The following is a 21,824-nucleotide window of genomic DNA, read 5'->3' as shown; positions in this document are numbered from 1 at the left end:
TTAAGACAAATGGATAATGTTTCAATAGTCAGCACTAAAGTCCCAGTGTAACCCCCTGCTGGGTCTCAGAAGAACTGATCCCCTGCATCCTGACATTCAGGGGAAGAATGTTCTCCATTATTAATTTTGTTGTTGCATGGTGGGCTCCTCCAACACAGGAGGTGCAGTCAGCCAGCTCAGAGCTCTGAAGAGCACAAACTGGTAACTCTCAACAGCCTAAAATATCCTCTGTGTCCAGTGAATTTTACATTTATAGCTGAGTTTTGCACACTCTTTGGTGGTCTCTATGCAGGAGAGCTTGCACAGAAAAAAGGCTTAAGAAAAAAAACCCACACCAAATCCCAGTCCTTAACTGGAGTTTCAAATTTATGATCTTTCATGAGCACACACAACCACCAGCAGACAAAGACAACACCTGCAGGCTCTAAAGCGGTCCTGACAAAAAACACAGGTATTCATCTTAAAATAGTGTAACAGATTGACAGCAAGAATATTGGGCACAAGCTTTTACTTCTGATAAACTGATGTATTAGTACCCACTGGGGACAGGAGCTTTATAGCTCTTGAGTGAAAACTATCTGCAAAGGTTATGGGATGTAGAACATCTCAAATACCTTCAGTAAAGCAATGAAGTGAGACTTATACCCAAGAACAGAAGATACACACTATATTCTTTGAATATTTCAGATTCAGCACTTCAATTAAAGGGTGGCGAAGGGGGAGGAGTCAGTATGTACCTGAATACAGAATCTAAAACAGCCAAGTCAACACAGAGGAAACTCTCCAGGACTGTACACACAGATTTCACACTTGTGTTAGCAGGCACCTATTCCATTTCTGAGAAGAGATTGCAGAAGCTTACCTGTGGAGTTGTTATATAACTATTCTCCAAATTTCAAGTTTGCCTGGAAGCCAACACCATGGAGTAAGAGACAAACTTGGCTAACTGTTGCTTCTCAACATATGCCCAAGTATTGAAAAGCTCAAACAGAGCTCCTGCCAGCATGGCACATCAAGCAAGATGGGTCTAAAATCCCAAGAGACAAGGAGGTCTGACTCAATTTGGTGCATGCTTCCTTGCCTGCAGGAAACACTTTGCCATGGGAGGCACCATGCAGGATGTCTGTGCAGAATCTGGTGCAGCTGGTGGCCAAACAGCAGAAAGTTTCTTTAGTAAGTCACTGTTATTTCACTTCGGCAAGTGCACAGACATGCTTGCCCCATGTCACATGAAGTCACACCCTTACACGTGACTTCACCCCAAGTCATCTCAGAGCACTCGGGCCCTAGCACTAACTGAAAACACTGAGGAAATCGTGTTGATTTCTTTCTGGCACTGCCACAAATGATTCAAGCTGGGAATCACTGAAGTGTATCTATTTTTTAATTCTATGAACTCCTAATAGGCTTGGGAGGGAAAAACCAAGAATGTGTACAGGACCTCATCACGCCACCGAACATCTTCCTAGATTCTGTCCTGCACATATATGCCCCACCTAGACCCCTGGGGAATATCATGAAGCTCAACACTGGCAGAAAGCTTGTTTAGCTAATGTCTTGTAAGAACACAGAACTTGTGGGTGTGTTAAGCACAGAAGAAAATAAAAACCCTTTGTTTTTTCCTCCAGGCAGGACCACTGTTTTAAGCACAGGTGCTGGGACAGCAAAGATTGACATAATCTCTGGCAGGTTCTCGAGTTGTGGCATCATTCTCACACACAGACCTCTCCATAAACTGTCAGGAAACAGGGATCTTCCCAAACCAATATTTTAACATTACAGACAACAAATGTGACCCTAGTGGCAAAACAGAGCCCAGACTTGAGCAAGTGAGTACCCCCCAGGTGGGGGATTGCTGTCCTTGAACAGAGAACTTGTACAACCTGCAGGGTTAATGGAGAATGGACCTTCCCAGCAACAAAATAATCTGACACAGACGGGTGTGAGGAAATGATTGTTTAAATATTGCTCAAGGGAAGACACAGAGAGATCTGAGATGAAAATTCAAAGAAGACTAAAAGCAGGCTTGGAGAAGAGATAAACCAGGTGCATTGCAGATAGAGCTGGGCACCCTGGTAAGCAACAGAAGATGACACAGCTAAAAGAATCTCAGTAATTTAAAAGGTACCAAAAAGATAGCAGGGCAGCCAGAAGAGCTACTCCTCTTCTTGACTCCACGTCAGTGAAGTTGCTGGGAAGCACTTTCAGGAATACACCATGTTCCACCTTGACAGGACAACTATTCCAACTATGAGTGGACTCTGCAGAGGTCAAAGAGCTGCCAGCAAGACTGTGGTGATCTGTACTGTAAGCAACATGACCATGACCCAGTGCCTGAACAGACCCAGAGCCTGAACAGAGACATTCACAACTATCACTCAGGTTTTTCTTCTCACCTTCACTTCCAGAGAGAGGAAGAACATTGAGGATACAACAGAGCAGAAACAGACAGAGCTGAGGTGTTCTTCTCCCAAGCACAGTCACACACAGCTGACAAACTGCCCACAGCACTGACACAGAAAAGCCTCAGTAGCAGACTGGACAAACTCCAGCAGCAGCAACTGAAAATGTTCTTTACAGGATGAGGAACAAAGCTCAGAGCAATTAACTTCATTCAGTAGTTACAGATGGAGTTGGGAATACTGGCTCTTCTCACTGGAAACATCAAGTCCACTACGAGCAGCACCCTCTAGCACAGCAGACAAGCTGCATCAAGCTTCAACCTCACATCCAAGAGCTATGTTGTCTAGTGAGCTATACCTGTGACTGTTTGTGCTGGATGGAAATCTGTTTTTGGGAGGTGCAGGAATGCTCAGTGTTCCCTGATCCGGTAGATGATGGGCTGCCTTGCTGGGCCTGTAAAAGAAAGTTGTGTATTGTTACATGTCCCTCAGCATGACCACCAGTGCCTGTGCAGATATATTTATCTCCACACTGGAGCTGCAGTCTGGCCTGCACCACACTTTCATGCTCAGGTTTAAGGACGCTTTAGAGATACAGTTCAGTAAAAGCAGTGTCAGTTTCTTCCAAGAAGCCTGGTCCAACCTGCTGAAGACAAAGCTTTTAAAAGCCTGATATAATTCATAGCAGCTGAGATTAAGCAAGGCTAAACCAAACACTTCTCGCAACAAGACTACACTTCAATCTTTTGCTTGTCTGCATCTATCACATTATCCCCTCAGATGACATCATTTTGATCTAGGCAAGATTTTGAGCTGTTAACTTAAAACTCACGCCATTTTTTTAAACAAGCAAAGCCTGGGACCTAGAACTCTTCACAAGGAAGATGAACTTACCAGAGGTGACAGACTGGGGTCAGCAAAAATGAGGCTGCACTTGGGCAGAAAAGCTTCAAATTCCCCATCCCTTAACTAGACACATGCCTTAGGATTCAAATCTTTTCAGAGCTGCTCACCGAGACAAAAGTAAAACAGAGGCCACCTCCCCTCTGTGCCAGCTGCTCATTCTCTAGCCGCTGCTTCGCCAGCATCACCGACATCAGCGTTGGCAGAGCAGAGTGTTCCTCCTGCGGCTCCTTGGCTGCGCTGCCGTCTACCCCATACAGCGGCTGCTCCACTCGCCGCTGCAACACAGTCAAAAAACAGACAATGAACTACTTTTTTTTTTTTTTTTTTAATTAAAAGAAGCGATTCTCTGACTCTGCCAAAACTGTTGTCAGTGAAGCAGCAGCTCATGAATGAGCAGGCAGCATGGTGAGGATCTGATAACTCACACAGGACTCCTGCAGTCATAGTTCCAATGGCAGGCAGCAACAAGGAAATGAAGTTAACAATTGAAAAAAACTCTTTAACAAATGAACACACAGGAGAGACTTCCTTTTGAGTTAACACATCCTCTTCCTTTGCAAATACATGTGCTTCAGAGTCAGTGGAGACTGATTTCAAGTCCAAAAATCTACATTGGGATTGTGGTCGATGCATTGACAATTATAATTTTTTATGTTTCTTAAGGACTCATTTTCAAACAGCCAATTTCATGATACATTGCTATTCTGGCAAAGTAAACTGAGTCAGAAGTGCTAAATGTCAGCAACCTAACCATGTCTAGGACCCAGACATAAGGGTATGCTCACTTCTATCATTACAGCTGGGGCCCATCTCCTGCAAGGTAAGCAAAGTACTAATTCATTACCAAAATCCTTTAAAGGTTCATTACATCTGTTAAGGGCCAGCTCCTTTCTCCTGTAGTAGATTAGTTTTCCAACTGTGGTAAAGGAACTGAGTTTAACAAGAAGAATTATCTGAGCTACACTGATCACAGCACACACCATCTCAACGCCCTGGCTTCCAAAGCCACACCATCACTGCTAAAACTTGGCAATCTGGGTAATAATCATGCAAGTCCTTCCAAGCTGTAACTCCAGGCCAGGCAAACACCTCCGAGAAAGCAAACAGTCAGGTCAGGCTTCAGTTTTTCTTAAAAACCTAAATTGCAACCTGTTTTCTGGTTAACATTACCAATTCCAAGTGTGCGCTTCTTCCTTCCCCAAAAGAATGCTTGTGCCTGACAGTGGCCTCGCAAGAGTCTCAAGACCTGCAGATCATTCTAATCAAATGAGAAGTGAGGCAATTCAAATCAGCCAAGAGATTTGAAGAGAAGTAGTTACATCCTGAGGCCATTACAATTCCTCTACAAGTTCTGATTGCAGAAATTTTCCAGTACAGTACAGATAAATTCATATCTGGAGGAGGTTTGTATCATGTGAAAGACATTTTAACACTCTGCTTCCTTCCAAGATCATTACTAACACCTGTAATGGGTAAGACAGTGTCCTCCAATTTTCACTCATTCCCTCATTTTTTTGGGGATTAGATCAAACTGTTGACATTCAGTTTGTAAGAAGAGGACAGACCTTGCAAAGGCCCAGAATAGCTTGTTATGAATAAGCAAACATCACAGGTTTAGCTGCAAGAGCAAGGAACAGCAGATAAGCACCTGTGTAAGGAGAAAGCAAACTGGCCTGGCTGAAACTAATTGCGACGTCAATATTAATCAGAAACACTCTGTTCAGCTTGTACCTACTCAACATATACAAGCATAGAAGAAGAAAACCAAAGGAAGAATCCACTTCTTCCGTTGTGGGTTCTTATCTGCCTGAATAATGAATTGTCCCTAATCCCTCACACATCTGCAACATTCAGAGATGCTATTTCTTCATTAACTTCTCCTTAAAGAGATGTATTAGTGAATTGACACATGATAGTATGAAAGTCCATTCAATTAATAAGACATATTTTAATTTTTAGAAACATTAAAAAGTATCTAGAAGCATATGTGAAGCTCTCCCTACAAGCAGCATTACAAAGCTTCTGAAATCTATCAACACATGGAATTCTGAGCAGTGTTTAGTGGCAAAGGTCTCTGCAGAATAATGTAATCACTGAAGACTTTGCATTTGGCTTTGGGAATACCAACCTTTCCCACAATGTCTCCAGTCTTTTGTGACACACAACAAATGCTGAAAATTTTTGAAGAGGAGTCCAGCCAATGGTCATTACTAAAGCCCAGGCAACAGAGCCTCTGAATACTGCTTTGCTAGTTGCAACAAATTTTTTTAGCTGCTCTGTCCTAAAATGGTTTAAAAACACTTGTTACTTCTTCACATCCAGACCTCACAGAAATGCTGCAAGTAAAGTGAAATTACATGCCAAAAACCAGCACCAGCTGGGCACGTAAACACATTTCTCTGGAAGCTTTTGCTAATGCCCCTTGCAAGTCATGCGCACACGAACAGAAGTAAACGGGCTTCCCAAAATAATTATGGTGGGCACATTGCTCAAGATACCCAAGGGGTCCAATCAAGATCAGAATAGCCCTGACTAGTGCTGCACAAACACACAACATAGTCCCAACTCCATAGAGAAGTTCATGTGCTAGAACAGAATAAAGGGTAACTAACAGGTCAGTTCCACCTTTATTAAGGACCAGCATCCCTCTGTACTCAGACAGCATGTTAGAAACATTCATCCTGTACAATTTAAGCCCAGATATTCATGACAGCTACGGCTGGACTAGCCGCTGTCCAAGGGTCCTAGACATGGCTTTGCTCTCAGAACCCAGTTTCACATTTTAAATGGAGAACAAGCCAAATCATTCACCAAGAGACACTTGCCTGTCCACAACCTTTTATTACCTGTCTGAAGCATGGCCATCAAGTTAACTGACACCAGGTCACCAGCTGTGTCCCCAAGAACACTCACCGGCAAGGGGTTGGACAGGGAATGCTGTGGAGAGGATCTGGCGACGGGTGGCACGCTTCTACCGGGACTAGTTCCTGGGCCACTGCCCCCAGCAAACTGCACACACAAACAGATTTGATTGTCAGGATTTCCACAGAGATACTACATTTAACCAAATTTAACACAGACAGAAGAAACACATTCACCTTAAAAATGAAGCCATATAGGCTTCAGAGAATAATTTACATAAACTGAACAAAATTTAAGAGGAAAACCTTAACAGATCACAGAGTTTTCAAAATAATGGAAGTACCTAAGACAAACACTTGTATATGCACTGAGTACATTTTCCTTTGTAACACAAAAATATATAAACCTGCATGCTTGGCCATGGATCAGTTATTTACTCTCTGGTATTAGGAAGCCCATTCCCTGTGAGGAGACGTGTCTGATGTGCACCACAGGAGTGGTAGGGAATGTTCATCTCCACTGAAGCACCTGTGCCAGTCACTGTTAAGAGGCAGGACAGGTAAGGAGCTGAGAAACTGCTGCAGTTGGCACAGAAACCCCTACAGCGTACTGCTCATAAAAAATTTTACCCTGGAAAGAAGTAAGCACTAATAAGCACTTAATTTCTGACTCCAAGTTACTTCATAAAATAAAGAACAAACTTAAGAGAAAAGCTACAGCTCTGGATTGTGCAGACCTAGATAAACTTCAGATATTATACAGTGCAAAAAGAATACTGATTTTAGAATGTCCATCACTGTTTTGGGGAGGGGTTTGGCCCCTATGGCGCCAGCCTCCCATGGGAAGTTTTTCTTAAGAGGGAACTCTGTAAACAACTTCCCACTCCAATCAGCAGGATTGTGCAGGTGGGCTCTTTTGCAACACTGGATCCTTATCAAAATTGTTTGCAAACCTAGAGATAGCCTTAACTGAGATGCAGGTTCCAATGGAAATCAACCTCAAACCTATACTTAAGTGGAAAAAAATGCCCTATCAACTGTTCAACTAACGGTTAATTTAAAAATTAATTTCCTCATACCCTCTGCCTAATCAGATCTGAGCATATCAGGCTGACATCATCAATCCATGATCCCCATGACAGATCAGTAACACATGTCACATCACAAATTTCTATCCACAGATTTTGCAAAATGTGAATTAAGGCAGATTTGTCAATGAAAAGATTCTTACCTCAAAGTAATCACTAATTTTATGTCCTCTAGGAGTGCCTTTCCCTAAAAAGGAAAGCAAAGGATTAAAATAAGAGTTGTACTTTAAAGAAGAGAAGTTACCATGCCATCCTAAATCTCCTCCTACGTTTTGACACTCCTTTTCCTGCTCAGTGCAACACCTATCACAACAAAGCTTCCACACGACAAAAGCCCGCCCCAGGGTTACAGCCCTTGTGCTGTTTTTGGGAGGCTCTACAGTTGACAATTCAATTAACTCTCAATTCCAAACATGTCAGATCCAATCAAACAGCATTTGCACTTGCTGAAGTACTTGGAAAACACTGAAGGTCTTGACTGCTGCATAGGTGCTCCAAAATGTCCTTCAAGATAAGGAGAGAGCAAAGGGTACTTTTACTCCTCCGCCTTCAGCTAAATTACTGCATATTAGATCTCTCACAAGCATTCCTGTAAGAGTTTGAGAGATAATTAGCAGTGGCTTAACATCAGCTCATTAAAACCTAGTCCTTTTTTCTTACTATCATATTATCAAGGCAGTTCTGTCAACACAATTCTCATTACTTTCTTGTTGAAGAATGAAAGAACTCAAAACCCGCCCCTCTGCCCATTAGCTAGAAAATGTGAGCTTGGATTGAACACATCAGGTTTTCCACTCAGGACAGCACTGCCTGCTTGGGCACAGCTTGTTCCTGATTTGTTATGGCGAGAACTTGCTCCAACAAGGCAGGCACGCGTCTTGGAAAGCAATGAAGAGAGTACAGGCCGTATTCTGAAGTCTGGTTGCCGTATATGTAGCAACACAGGACCAAAACAACACTTCAGAGCAGAATACGAAACCTCTGGGCAGCCTGTCCCATAAAAATGCAAGAGTTTGTGCAAATAAGGCAAGTATTTTCCTGCCAGTAAAGGTAACAAGGCTCCCAGAAGAGAATACACCATCATGGAGTAGTTTATAATAAGCTGCCCAACACACCCTTGAGAAGAGCCATTAGTTTCCTAGGACACTGCCTGTGCACATTGTGCCCAAGTTACCAAGCAAGTGGCAATCCTTTGGCAAGGTCGGAGTATGGATTACCTTGACTGGTCTCGTAGGCTTCTGCTTTCCTCTTCCTATTCCGCTGGTCATTCTGCTTTTTCTCGGGAGTCTGTTAAACAATACTTCAAAATTAACGTTACTGCAGTTATTCCAAGATTTAAAAAAATGTCCACACGCAATGATCCGCTCCATATCCCCAGTGGCCATTTCATTTCTCTGGTTAATTTCTTTCTATTGTTGGTACTTAAAGAAACAACTGCTCTCAAAGAGTTGCTACCTTCTCATAGATGTGCTGCAGGAGGGAGAGAATGTGGTTAACAAGGAGGTAATTTATTTTTTCTATTTCAGCTGCTGCAAAGCCAGTGACCTTACAGGGTTAGCAGAGCAAGCTCAAACATTTATAAAAACCTACGTAAACCCCTTCAAGGTGATCACAGTACTGGCACAAGGGGAATAATGATGAGAGGTTTAAGTACTGACATCCAAATCTGCAGTCCAATCACAGTCTCTTAAGCCAATTCACCTTGCCTGCAGGTAATGCTTCTTCTCAAAGCCCACTGCAGATGGCTGCAAGAACTATCCCAGGACAGCAGGCAGGACAAAGTTGTTACAGATGCAGCAATTCACCTAGACTTCTGTTTGCTCGTCACCAGATGTCATTAAAGCCATGGGTCAGTTGCCCATGCCATTTCTGTGAGCATCCAGAGACCTGATGGGCAGCTGATCAGTGGATTTATGCACAATCAATTTATTTATGCACAGGCACAACATAGAGCACAGCTGACAGGCCTGAGGGCTCCAGAAGTGTCATGCCTATCTGTCTGTACGAGGCTAGCAAGCCTAAACATGAGAATGGAGGAGATCCTGGTGCTTTCCCCATCCCCAGGGTCACATCTGTGGCCAAACCTGCTGAAGACATTGAGAAGCAGCGCTGGAAGCAGCTCACTGAGGTTGCTGGAAAGAGATGTCTTGTCATTCCCATTACCCATTGTCATTTTAAAATTGCCCCAAATAATTCCCAAGCTGTATGTTCTCCAATCACTGCAGCCACCACTGAACTATAGCCTGGGGGCAGGGAGAAAAATGCTGTGCAAAACACAGCTCTGGAGGAGGGAAAGCCAAGGCCAGAGAGTCTGTGGCAAATGTAAGTTTCGTGCTCTTTGGAAACCCAAATCTCAAGTACCCTCTTTAAAGATCTCTACCAAAAGACTAACACATACTGAGCACAGAAATCAATCTCCCTCCTTTAGTAGGATAAAAAGGACAAAGTTGAATCTAAACCTGGTTGCGTACTCCCAGTGGGTGCTGGACATCTACAGTCCCGTGTTACCAGCTGGGCACTCACAGACAGAGCGTTGTTTTGGTAAGAGGATGGAGGGGATGTTAAGACAAAAGTGGTTATTGTGTCTGCAAGATACTTTTTTAGAATGAGGGGACTGAAAACTCCAAAACTACCTAGAGACTTGCTGCTCCAGCCCCTCTCTGTAAAAGTCAGAGACATTGCCTCCTCAGTGTAGTGAAGAGCAGCTCCTGAACAGCGTTGGCGTGACTGTAACACCACAGCCTCCATTACAGACTCCATGGAGCTGTGAGCATATTAATGAGAATCAGTTTAAGTTGTTTTTCCATTCAAGTACTTACATAACAAAAATGACACACAACATTATCTGTTACAGACTGAAAAAGCAAGGAATGGGAGATTCAAGTATGTCAGCTTGGTCAATTTATATCTCTCCACAGAAGTTCATTAAAAAGAAAAACAATTAAAAGAATGAATACTCAGATTTTCACTATTATCTACACTTACTCTATGGAGTTTAAGATACTGCATTACCAAAAGCCCCTCATACTAGTACTGCCATATAATAGAGGGAAATATGACCCAAAACTTACCTGGTAACTATGGGGGAAGTTAGTAAGAAATGCGTAAGAAAATGCACTTAAATTTGAGGTTTTGGTTTACTAACACAGAATTTTAGAATAAAAATTCAACTACAATTTATTTTGCTGCTTTAATGAGTATTTTGAAATAGTTAATCCTAAAGAAGTGAGACTAACCATGGACAAAGCATCAATTTTCACCTCCCCACACTTCCACAGAGTAACCCACAAAATGCTCTGCCTTGTACAGGCTTAGGCAAACTCACATTTTTTGACAGCTATGGCAAACTTTTCCATTAATGCTCTCTGGCTTTTTATGTGCATCCAAAAATGTATGCCAATGACCTGAAAACAGTTTTCCAAGCCGAGCTTTTATGAATGCTGTGTTTGGGATTAGGTAAAACCTTCCTGGAATGGTGGGAAATTTTAAGGAGGAGCTTCACAGAGAAGTTGAAAGCCTGCAGGGTCAAGCTAAATACTTCCCTGGTCCCTTTCACTCTCCAAACTAAGACAACTGTCACTGACTCTCATAATTTCTTCCATGCTTTGAGATGGATCGTGTTCACCTTAAACCCAGCTACCCCAAGCAGTTGTGCCTGCTTACCTCCAATTCTTTATCACTCAGAGAGCCCACGCTGCACAAGCTCTGGTTGGAAGACTCACTATTTAATGGACCCTGGTGAAAAGCAAGCAAAGACTGTTAGAAAAACAGCTTCCTTACAAGGCAGACCCACCCGAAAAAACACTCAGTCTCTGGGCTAACTACAGTTACAGCAGCACCATGGGTCAAACTCCCAGACAGGGGACGGGGCACTAAGAGGCTTCAGAAGCCATTTGCAGCAGGACAGCTGGACTGTTCAACAATTTTTTCTCAGGATAATGATCCAGCCTTTGGAGTATTTCTGCATCAGTTCATTTCCTAACTGGTCCATTCACCCACATCCACAAAACAGCCAAGGTGGTATTTATAGAAGCCTAAGGCTTGAGGAAGAAAACCTAATTTGTTGAGTAGCAGGAGTTCCAAGCTCAACTATCCAGGCAAGCATCTGCTTGGCCCTGAGCTAAGCATTTAGACGCATCCTCATCTGGCAAGCCAGCTACTACTGTTATCAGATGCTGGCCATACCATTGACTTAAATGTGTCATTTTATGCTTTTTTCAACACTAGGAAAGTAAACAAATGAAACTTGAGTTAAGCGCAGTACAACTGGTACCCATAATACAACCTTTCCCACTTGGCTATTTTATGGACCCATGTGTGACCTGCCCACAGAGCAGCTGCTCCCACTAGGCCAAAGCAGAAACTCAAGAGCCCAGAAAAGATTTACCAAAATTGTAACCAGGTACCTCAAAAGTCTGCTGCATCTTTGCAGGCTCTGCTGGATACACATCTGCATTTTTACATATCCAAGTAATTTGAAAATTATTTAAGCTCTCTAATAAAACTGGTTTTAAAAGGAAAAAGTGAATCATGCAAAGTCACAGTGTTTTATCCTGACACAAAAGTATCCTCCTACAGATCTAACTTAAGAAATTAAGACAAATTTGACAAAGATGTAAAAACAAGATTCACAATTAATGATGGAATGTATTAACAGGACGAATGACATGATAAAGCCCGTTCTCCATTAATAACTTGCAAGCATCTTTTCCTAAGATGGATTCTATTTTAGCATTATTAACTTTGCAGTAACACTTCCCACCAATCAATCTTTCCTCAAAGCAAAGCCACTTCTCACTATACACTTGAGCGGAAGACTGAAGTGGTGGAGCAGGGGAGAAGCCTTAACACCACAGAGAAACCCCACACTAGGTAATTTTTGAATAGATCAGTTCTCTCTCCCCTGTTTAAGGGACAAACACCACTGTCAAATTGTGACATAACCTAGCTATTACTAATCCAAATTCCCAAGCAGGCATGTGCTGAAAGTAAAAGTTTACCTTCTGTCCAGGAAACACAGTAGAACTTCCTGTGCTTCCATGTCACACAAGGCAGTGTTAAATATCAAATTCAGTTTTCCTAAAACAACATGCTCCGTTGCTTAAAAAAAGGAAAAAAAAAAAAAGAAGAAAAAAGGGAAGAAAGAAAGAAAACCCAACAGCTGAATAGCTCAAGAAGCTGAACATTTAGGATTCCCTTAAGGAAAAATTGCAGGTTTACATTCTTTAAGCCATACTATTATCCCTTCAAGGGATCACACAAATAGCTCAGGACCAGAAAAAATGTTTCACCGCATCTCTTCAGCAGCAGTTTCTTTTAAGCAAAGCAACAAGCTCCTTACCACCCAAAGTGATGGCTCACAAATGTTATAGATACAACTCTTGGTTATTCCAGGAATTTACTCATGGGCCAACAGCACTTAACAGAAGTGCCAACACTAACCTTAGCTACATCCACATGAAAATCTCACTGCTAAAAAAATTGTAAAATCTTATGGAAAGTGGCAACAGAAAGTGAATCCTTTCACCCATGAAAAAACTTGTTTATAAACTGCACAAATGCTGCTCTCCAAAATCTTTCCGTTCTCTCAGGAACTCCAACCTCAACAGCACATCCGAGGCATCAATCACCCTTCTGTACCAGGTGAGAACTTTGTGAGATACAGGAGCATCTCTCCAAATGAGTGTTTGCTGGGCTCACACTGGGGTTCTGATGATAAAGATGAAAGTGAAAGTTGTTTCCACATTTGCTTAAATCTCGCTGCCTCCATTTTGCAGGTGGATAGCAAACGACAGGAGCAGCTATTTCAAAAACACCACATTTGAACCTTCCATGAACATTATGACTGAAGGGGAATGTCAGTGGCTCACACAAGACAATTCTTCTGCAAGGCTCCTGTATTCTGGGATCACCTGGAAACTAAACTGATGGGGCCACTTCTAGCTAGAAATTATACTAACACTTTTTGCAGAATTACAAGTTTATGTTGTCCAGTACAAGAAATCCACTCAGTTTGCACCTGAATGTAAAGTTCTGGGATGCAAGCAGCTGGAAAAATGCCTAATACAAAATCCACAACGTTTTTCTTACTTCCAGTACTACAAGGACATGCACTGACTACCCTGCGTGGGAAATTTTTAGCCCTACCAGCTAGAATCAAAACCACGTCTCACATTAATAAAAGAAGAGTTTGATGCCGGTCAGATTCTTGACCAGAAAAAGCCCTTTTCTTTTTTTCTTTATTTTAAACCTTACTCTAGAACCTACACTGATGATGTGGTAAAATTCAACTCAGTGCAGTATTAGAAAGGGTGAAAAGGAACCAACTCCTTAATTCCAGAACCAGAACAGAACAGCTTGTCATTGTCTACAGGTATCCAGCAATTTCACTGTCACATGTATTGATTTGTGAACAAATGCGTAATTAATTCTTTGTAGACATGTTCTGACCCATGCAATGGATCAAATGCATCACTTTCCCTTTTGCCTGCTTACATCTAAGAGGACCTTCCATTGACACTTTTCTTACTCTAAAGGATAAGACCTTTACAGACAAGAGATGAACTTGGCAAAAAGTCTTGTTTTGAGGCATTTTGGCTACGGAAACCCAAACTGCTCACTAGAATGTGCTTACTCAAAGCAACAAAGATGCAATACCTAGGATGTTTCAGGAACATGAACTTGTGCTCAGCTGTACCTCTTCTCATGTAGTATGTCAAGAGAAAGGAAAAGCATGTTTTCCTGATTATCCAGATAACGTGGGGTTATGTGTGAAATTAGGTATCAACTGCTTATTGCAACAAGTTTAGGCATGGATGTGAGAAACCATATATCCAAGTATGTCCCTTCAGCTAACAGTCAGTGTGTCTATAAAAAATGCTTCAAATTTATATTTTATCATTTAACTCAGCAACTGACTTGGAATAAATGTTCAGTGCTTAATTTAGCATACCATTTTTAAGTGGACATGACACAAAAGGAATTAAAGGAATGAACGTGAATTTTGGAAAAAAAACCCTGAAGTAAGCAAAGAACATTAAAATGAGTATATTGTCAGGGAAGTAGCAAGGTAGTATTAGTGCATAATAAACATGCAATAGTTTATACAGATAAGGCTTATGAATTTTATTCCAGAAGTTATCTGATTTTTCTAGCATATACCACTTTGGGATAATACTGCACTTCTCTGCTCTCACTTCCAGCCCACTTATCCACTGTGCCCTGTCAAGGCAATTGGTGATGGGGCTCCGCAAAAATTCAAAATATGTGGGTCATCTGAAACAAGCTAATAGTTCCTATAGTGTTTACCCAAATGACAAGCACAAGAACAGCACACACTTCCTCCTCCACAAGGAATTTCTCTCCAAGATAAGCTGGCATGCTTTTTTCCCTTGTGATTCACCTATCAACTGCTGCTTCGAAGTCTGTGACCTACCTATGCACAATAAAGCCTCCATGTTGAGAACTGGATGCAACAGCAGCAGGCAGGCACTTTGAAGACTCCTACTCAAGAGGCAAGAATCTAAATTCTGGCCACACATAGGAGCTGGTTAGTCATTTCTTCCTTTGCCAGAGCCCCTGGAAAGCCCACAGTGAGGCTTCAATGGCTGAGACTTCTAAAGAAACAATTTATCCTGCTAATAGCTCCCACCAGATCATCTAGAACAACACCAAGCTGACTCAGCCCCTCTTACCATCTCCTGCCTCCCATGACTTGTACATTTCCACAGCCTCCCCAAGTTCCCAGAAATGATCCATCACTCCACAACTCAAGCTGGGCAGTCTCCATTTTGTCCTCTCCAATTCCTCGTACTGAAAGGGAGCTCTAGGAATTTCAGCTGCCTAGCCAGAGTCTCCAACACAGGCTTACAGCAACACGCACTGCAAAATTCTCTTGCTGTCTAAATGAAGGAGACATGGAGAGAGACATGCTTCATTACCTCAAGCCAGGATAACCCAAGTTCCTCTGAATTCTGCAGCAGATCAATGGATTTCAAAGGCAAAGATTCAATCCTTCATTCCACTGAAGGTAGTGCTGACTCCACACAGGTTTACAAATGGTTTTACAGTTATTCTGGTCTAGTTCTACTATGTCAGGTTTAATTAACATATTCTTATTTCAAGCATCACGTAAGTATGAGAATTACAACCTTCTTCTTAACTGGACTTTTAGAAAATCTCAGTATTACTGCTGATAATGAAATCCCTGAATCACTGAGGTATTTTTGCCATGAGAAGTTAATCTACTCCCAGATGTTCACAGGTAACCCCCACTCTATCAGATGGGCAAGCAGATTTGCAGCAGGATTTGCTTGGCTTCCATTATGCTTCAAGAGTTCTCTCTGACTGGAAATATGGTATTTTTATTTTACTGATGGCAAACTGGACGGAAGGGTCACGCGACTCATCCTAACCCTCAGCTCAGGAACAGAAATAGGGCTAAGATCTGACAACTATTTCTGGGCTCTAGCAGCCAGACAACACATTTGAAGTAATGTTGCACACAGAAGCATCCAAACAATTTTCAACTATCTAGCAAAAAGTCCTGGCACATTTTGTGGCAGCTGCAAAATTCAATTCTAAGTTTTAAAACTCTTATTAACTGGTTCTTCTCATGGCCTGTGACACCTGTTGGGGACCACCACTGTGCAGCACCACTTCCCTTCAAGTAAGACATGATTATCCTTAAACACGAATTCTCAACATGGTAACCTTGCTGCTAAAACTATTGCTGAGTATATCACAGAACTGGAGTTGCTGAAGTAATAAAGACTTCAAAAGTTACAGAGAATAAGTAAAAACCAAACTAATACAAGCAAATACTGATCTTTATCAACAATTCTTTGGCAGCATATATCATGTATCATTACCTCAAAGAAGGAGGAAAGGGAGCACTAGCTACTAAGACCAGGACTTTTAAAATTCTGACACAGTCAGATGGATCTACAAGATTTCTACAGCCCAGCTACACTTCCTAGAAGTACTTCAGCCATTTTAGTTTAACTATAAAAGTGGCACACAGAGCTTGGTTCAGAGATCTTCTGAAAACCAAACTGTAGAAGATACATGTGCTGCTGTGAGGATCCACCCTGGTTAAGCCTGAGACAGGCTATGTACAAATACAAGTTAACCCATCACAATTACTTATTCAAATTCTTATCCAGGAAAAGTCTGTGCAATTGACACAAATCCCTTCAAGTTAACCCGCCTGGTATCTTAAAGGCGGCACCCAAATAAGAGGAAAGGAGGCAGAAGATGAGAACAGACTAAATTAAACAATATTATCTAGAGAAACAACTCACATTTTGTCTCCTGGGCCTCCTGACCCAAGGAAGATGTCTAGTCAGCATAATGCCTCATGGGAATACACTTGGGTTTTCCCACTACATAAATATAAACAGGAGCTAAATAAGCAGGAACAGTCAATGTCAGTGTCACGTGTTAATTCAGGGACTTGCTCTGGGAATTTGGGGAAGAATGGCACTTCACCATATGGCAAGAATAGACCTCTAAAGCATCACCAGCTTTATGAAGCTATCTAGTGACATGGGTGAAGCACAGGAGTATAACAGTTGCCTAGAAACATTCCTTGCTCATAAATTTAATTCAATGAATTAATGCCAAGCTTCTAGTGAAATACATTCTTCAGCTACTGAGTAAGAAACTTCATCACAGACTTGCAACAGAATTTTGAGGCTTTTGGAGCTGCAAATGACCTTGGTCATTGGGTTGTGCCTTCAGCTACCACAGGAGGTGACAAACACACAGCTGTTTCCAAAACAGTTTAGGATTTCTGTCCTCTACTGTTGTTACTGGAAAGCTCTTCCAAAATCCTATGACTCTGATGACTAGAAGCTTTTTTCTAGTTTCCAGCCTGAAAACTTGTTCTAGATCAGCTTGCTCTCATTCGTACTTCCAAACACAGCTGCTCTTTAACAACACAGAGGAACTGTGGGCTTGAAACTGAAGTTGTATTAAGGTATAAACGAATGCTTTTGTTTTATACAGGTCCAAAATATACCCGGTGATTCTAAACATTAAAGAAAGAATCCATACACAGCAAGATACACCCAGTGGGAGGAAGGCAGGAAGCTCAGTACAACTGCCTGCTGCCTTCACCCAATCACATCTGAGATGACATTTCTTCCTTTTATGCAATAAGCAGCACCAGATACCTTCCATCCCAGGAGGATGGGCCAGGCCCTGTCCCACTAGATGGCACTCACTTACTCCACAGTTCTTCCCTTAAACATTTAATTGGAGCCAGCTAAAAATCTTAGCTGAATCACACAAAATCGTATCACAGCTTTCCCAATATATTCCCTTTAAGACAGTGACCTACCAATGCCAGTGCGGAGCATGACGGACGGAGGCTTGGGGGGGTAGGGAGGGAATTTGAAGCACCAACCTGGGAGGGAATGTAGTAGCTGAAATTAATATTGCAACCAAGATTTGCTGCAAAATAGTAGAGTCATGCTAATTTATATCAATGGTTGGCTGATCTATCGCCAATTACCAAGAATGCAAGTAAATAAATAAATCTATTGTTTGCAGTAAGTGTAATACACTTTAACAGTTTACTGGCTAGTACAACATAAAACCGCGTAACAACAGGTAAAAATACAACTCAGTAACAGAACAGCTTTGCTCAAAGTGATGCCTCCAACAAATGAGGCTTTTTTTCCCTGGATTGGTTTAAAAAGAGTTCTCAATATTCAACCCTACAGAAAAGGGCATGTACTTTCTGCTCCAAACATATTGGAAACATAATTAAGATTTGCATTCCTGTATCTCTCAAAGGTTATTCCTTTAAAAGGAAGAGTTCCTAACATTCTTTGTGAAAGCTGAGTACATTGGCACTGCTTTAAAGCTATACCAGTGTCTAATGCTTTTAGCTGTTCTAGTAAGATGTTTGGGTTTATCTGTACTGGTACAGCTAAAGATTCTGAAGTGACAAAATGGGGGAAAAGAGGCAAGAAACAGGTGATAAAGTACATGAAAAGTTGCAATGTTGTATGAAACAATATCATAAATGCCATCAACTTTCATGCAATAAAAAGAACTTATTATGTTAAAAGTCTTAAGAGTAGGGGAAAAGAAAAAAATCCCCACACTCTTACTTCAGCAACTGAAATTGTTACCTCTTAACTTCTAGTGTTAATCTTTCTTACAGGTGAGCATTTGGCTTCCTTTCACTCTCTTCCCAGACTCAACTTTGTCCGAGAGGCAGAGCAGAAAGAAAAGTGAGAATTCAAATGAAACTCTTTCAAGTTTTGAATCACTTTGTGTTTTTCTCAGAAATGCAGCATCTACAAGGTTTTATCTCAGAATAATTCTAAGTGGCTTTAGAAAATCATCTAACAATGTGTTGCTTTATCTTCATGTTCAAAATGCAGTATCTCCCTCAAAAATTAACTCATTATCCCTGACCTAGTTTAAAATGAGTTCTGTCACCGTTTCATTGCTCAGAAAGTCTGATATTAACACTACCAGCATCTTGAGAACTCAAAGCTTAATGCCAAGACACCAGCAATGACACAAGGTTGTTACTCAGGTGCCTTGCTTTAGATAGCGCCTGACCAAGTAGAAGCTGTACATGAGGATAAAGATGGGATTTTATTGGCAGGTTGTGGACCAGACACAGGAGAGCTGCCATGCAAACCCTTTTGCTGTGTGTTCCATGGGACAGGGTAGACAATTTTAGCTCCTGCACCCCAAAGAATAGGACTCAATGTTTCAGTCTGGTTATGTGTTGTATCCAACACACAACACTTGAAACTGTATCCCATCAGCAGCCAAATTCAGCTCTCAAAGGTATTCTTGGAGAAAGGAAGAGCCAGATGAGATTGCCACTTCTGCAAAGTTGTCATGGAGTTTTTTGGGCATATAAGCTGCCTTAAGATGGAACAATTCCTAAGAACTTAATTAGAGCCCAAAATCTTCTGTACAGCAAAACATCTGCTCAGAGATCCCATTTTCATTCCTCTCTAAGATACTTCACATGTTAGAGTTCAAAACACAAGTGACACAGAATTTGTTTGCAATGAAAAATTATCCACGTAGAAATTAAAAAACCCAATCACAGCACAAGGCAGGATGGCTAAGCAGTCATACCTGTCACCACAGGTACTCACACTCACCTTGGCAACCCCAACCCCGGTGAACCTGGCCTCCAGGAGCTCCTGCCTGCGTGGGTCCAGGCTATGCAATTCTTCCATCATTTCTGCTGCTATGGAAGAATAACACTCAGATTATGAAATGCAAGGAAAGGAAAGAGACATTTAATATTCTGTGCCACTGACGAGACTTAAAAGTGCCTGTTCTCCAGCACAACCACGTAGAGAGCATTTTCTTGCAAGAGAAATGCAAGATTACCATGTAGTAACAACATGACTTTGCCACCATATTATAGTATTTAAACCATAACCCTGTTGGAGTTTCCTCTCCTCTCTTGTACCAGCCATTTCAAGATCTCTAAATCCAAGAAACCAATTATGTCACATTCTCCCACTGGATGCTTTATTAAAACGAAAACATGAGACCAGAGTGTTATGACTAAAAGCTTCAGAGCTTTTCATCCGTGCTGCATGACTAGAAGAAAAAAAAGCAACATTCTTTACCCCATAATTTATTTTTGGCCAATCCTGGAAATACTCGAGCTCCACGAACTCCAGATTTCACTGATAACAGCTTTGCTTCTTCCAAGCACAGAATGGGATTATAAGAAGAAAATAATGCACGATTAAACCTTTTAATTTACAAGGCAAAGCATCAGATACTTCTAAAATAACAGCAGCTTTTACACCCTGGATGTACCTGGGGTACTTCTTGGCAACCCAACACTATAGATGCCTTATTTGAAGGGTCAAAAATCTACCCTGCATAACTGTGTAAACAGGTTAAAAATCAGGAAATACATAATTCAAATCCTGAACTGAGAAAAAATGGGACAAAATTCACTGTTCATTATAACCGTGAATCACATCTTCCCAACTGCACCAATCAAGTTCATTTCCAGAAATGTCTGTTCCAGTTTCATTTTCTGGACTAAGGTAGAAAAAAAAAAAGGCCAGAAACAGAAGATAAAGATTTGCTGTGTAAAGAGCATATGCGATGAGGAAAGTTCTTGAAGGGCAGCAAGTGCCCTCTAGAAGAGGCAGTGCACAATTGTTCCTTTTATGAACTGTCCATTTTGTCCCTGCCGCTTCCTCCAAACACTGCGGCTCTAAGTCGCAGGGGCAAAGTGAATCCATCCGGGGCCATTCTCAACTGCTCTCCCAAGCTTCAAAAACTAATGGGATCCTAAACGTGGTTATTAAACAACCATATTTCTGCTACTGGCTCTAAAAGCCCAACAAAGCTCTCAGCCCAGTTTTCAAAACAGGAAATCTGAGCAGCGAGGAAAATGACAGACAAGCCGCAAACGCCAAGATGTTCAAGCGCTCCCAGGGCTCTCGTCCATCATGGGGCGACCATCCGCAGGGAATCGCGTCCCCACACCGGGATGATGCTCTGGGGAAGGGGCTGACACAAGTTCCCCCCGCCGGGGGCTGCTCCGGGACCCGTTGCACCCCTCCAGGCAGGGCTGGCATTCCCTCCTATCCTCCTGGGAGGGGATTCCTAGCACCCAGCACCCCTCTCCTACCCACTCGGGACGCAGAGGCACCAGCCGCCAAGCGAGCAGCCTTGCCCCGCTGCCAGCTGCTGCACCGCCTCGGCCTCTTCCTCCTCCCCTCCAGCACCGCCTCAACCCTCATCCCGAGGCTTCGCAGGCCAGGCCCCTCCGCCGCCCCCGCGCTGCCCCCAGCTCTCACCCCCGCCCGCCAGGCCGCGGGGCCTGCACTGCTCCGTGCCCGGCGAGGGGCCCAGGCCGCGCTGCCGCCGCCCTGGGTCTCAGGCCGCGGCCCTGTCACCGTGACCCGAGCCGGCCCGCGGTACCAACCCCCACCACCGCCTTCCCCGTGGCCGCCCCCATCCACTCTCGGGCCGGGCGGGGACGAGGCGAGAGGTGTCCCCACGCTGCCCCCGCCGCCCCTGGGGGTCTCACCTGGCGCTGCCGCTCCTGCCGCCGCCCCTGCCGCCGCCCGGCCCAGCGCTCCCCGGGCACCGCGCGGATCCCGCCGCCGCCGCCGGGGCAGGAGCAGCAGCAGCAGCAGGAGGAGGAGGGAGGGAAGGAACCTGCTGCAGCGGCGGCGGCAGCACGGGCGGGAGGAGGAGGCCGGGGGCGGCTCCGCGGCCTCCGCCGCGGGCACCGGGGCTGAGAAGGGCGGAGGGGAAGGGTGGCGGGGGGTGGAGAGGGAGGGCTCCGGGCTGGGGGTAGGCCGCGGATCCCCGGCCTCTCAGGGCAGGTCGGAGAGGGCAGGAAGAATGGGGGGGGGGTCACACAGGGCAGGGGGGCAGCAGAGAGTCAGAGTTCTACGGGATCCGGGGTGGGGCTTCGCTGTCATTAGGACCTACGAGTCAGGGCAGGTCTGAGGGGGCAGGGGACATGGCAGGTGTCACACAGGTCTGGGGGGGCAGCAAGGGCTCAGGATGGACCATGGAGTTACGGGGGGGGCTGAAGTTCG

The 21,824-nt window shown here is 43.3% G+C and overlaps 1 protein-coding gene across 6 annotated transcripts in view; it reads right to left on the bottom strand.

Moving 5' to 3' along the window:
• The window catches only part of TLK2 (tousled like kinase 2), a 42,911-nt gene extending 21,319 nt beyond the window's left edge, over positions 1-21,592 (bottom strand). Inside the window, exons 1-10 of one of the 6 annotated variants that reach the window (XM_041461872.1) lie at positions 21,305-21,592; positions 19,878-19,955; positions 19,398-19,486; positions 17,600-17,665; positions 10,921-10,992; positions 8,475-8,544; positions 7,401-7,444; positions 6,222-6,317; positions 3,416-3,583; positions 2,761-2,856 (exon numbers count right to left, since the gene is read on the bottom strand). In XM_041461872.1, the coding sequence (XP_041317806.1) occupies positions 2,761-2,856; positions 3,416-3,583; positions 6,222-6,317; positions 7,401-7,444; positions 8,475-8,544; positions 10,921-10,992; positions 17,600-17,665; positions 19,398-19,478 (693 nt within the window). In that variant the 5' untranslated portion in view covers positions 19,479-19,486; positions 19,878-19,955; positions 21,305-21,592. The remainder of the gene's footprint in view (positions 1-2,760; positions 2,857-3,415; positions 3,584-6,221; positions 6,318-7,400; positions 7,445-8,474; positions 8,545-10,920; positions 10,993-17,599; positions 17,666-19,397; positions 19,487-19,877; positions 19,956-21,304) is intronic. The other 5 variants (XM_041461877.1, XM_041461875.1, XM_041461873.1 and 2 more) reach the window with 5 other exon arrangements.
• Positions 21,593-21,824: the final 232 nt, after the last annotated feature.

The sequence above is a fragment of the Pyrgilauda ruficollis genome, unplaced genomic scaffold (assembly GCF_017590135.1).
Source record: "Pyrgilauda ruficollis isolate IOZ18807 unplaced genomic scaffold, ASM1759013v1 scaffold157, whole genome shotgun sequence".
NCBI lineage: Eukaryota > Metazoa > Chordata > Aves > Passeriformes > Passeridae > Pyrgilauda > Pyrgilauda ruficollis.
This window is presented reverse-complemented; position numbering and strand designations above follow the sequence as displayed.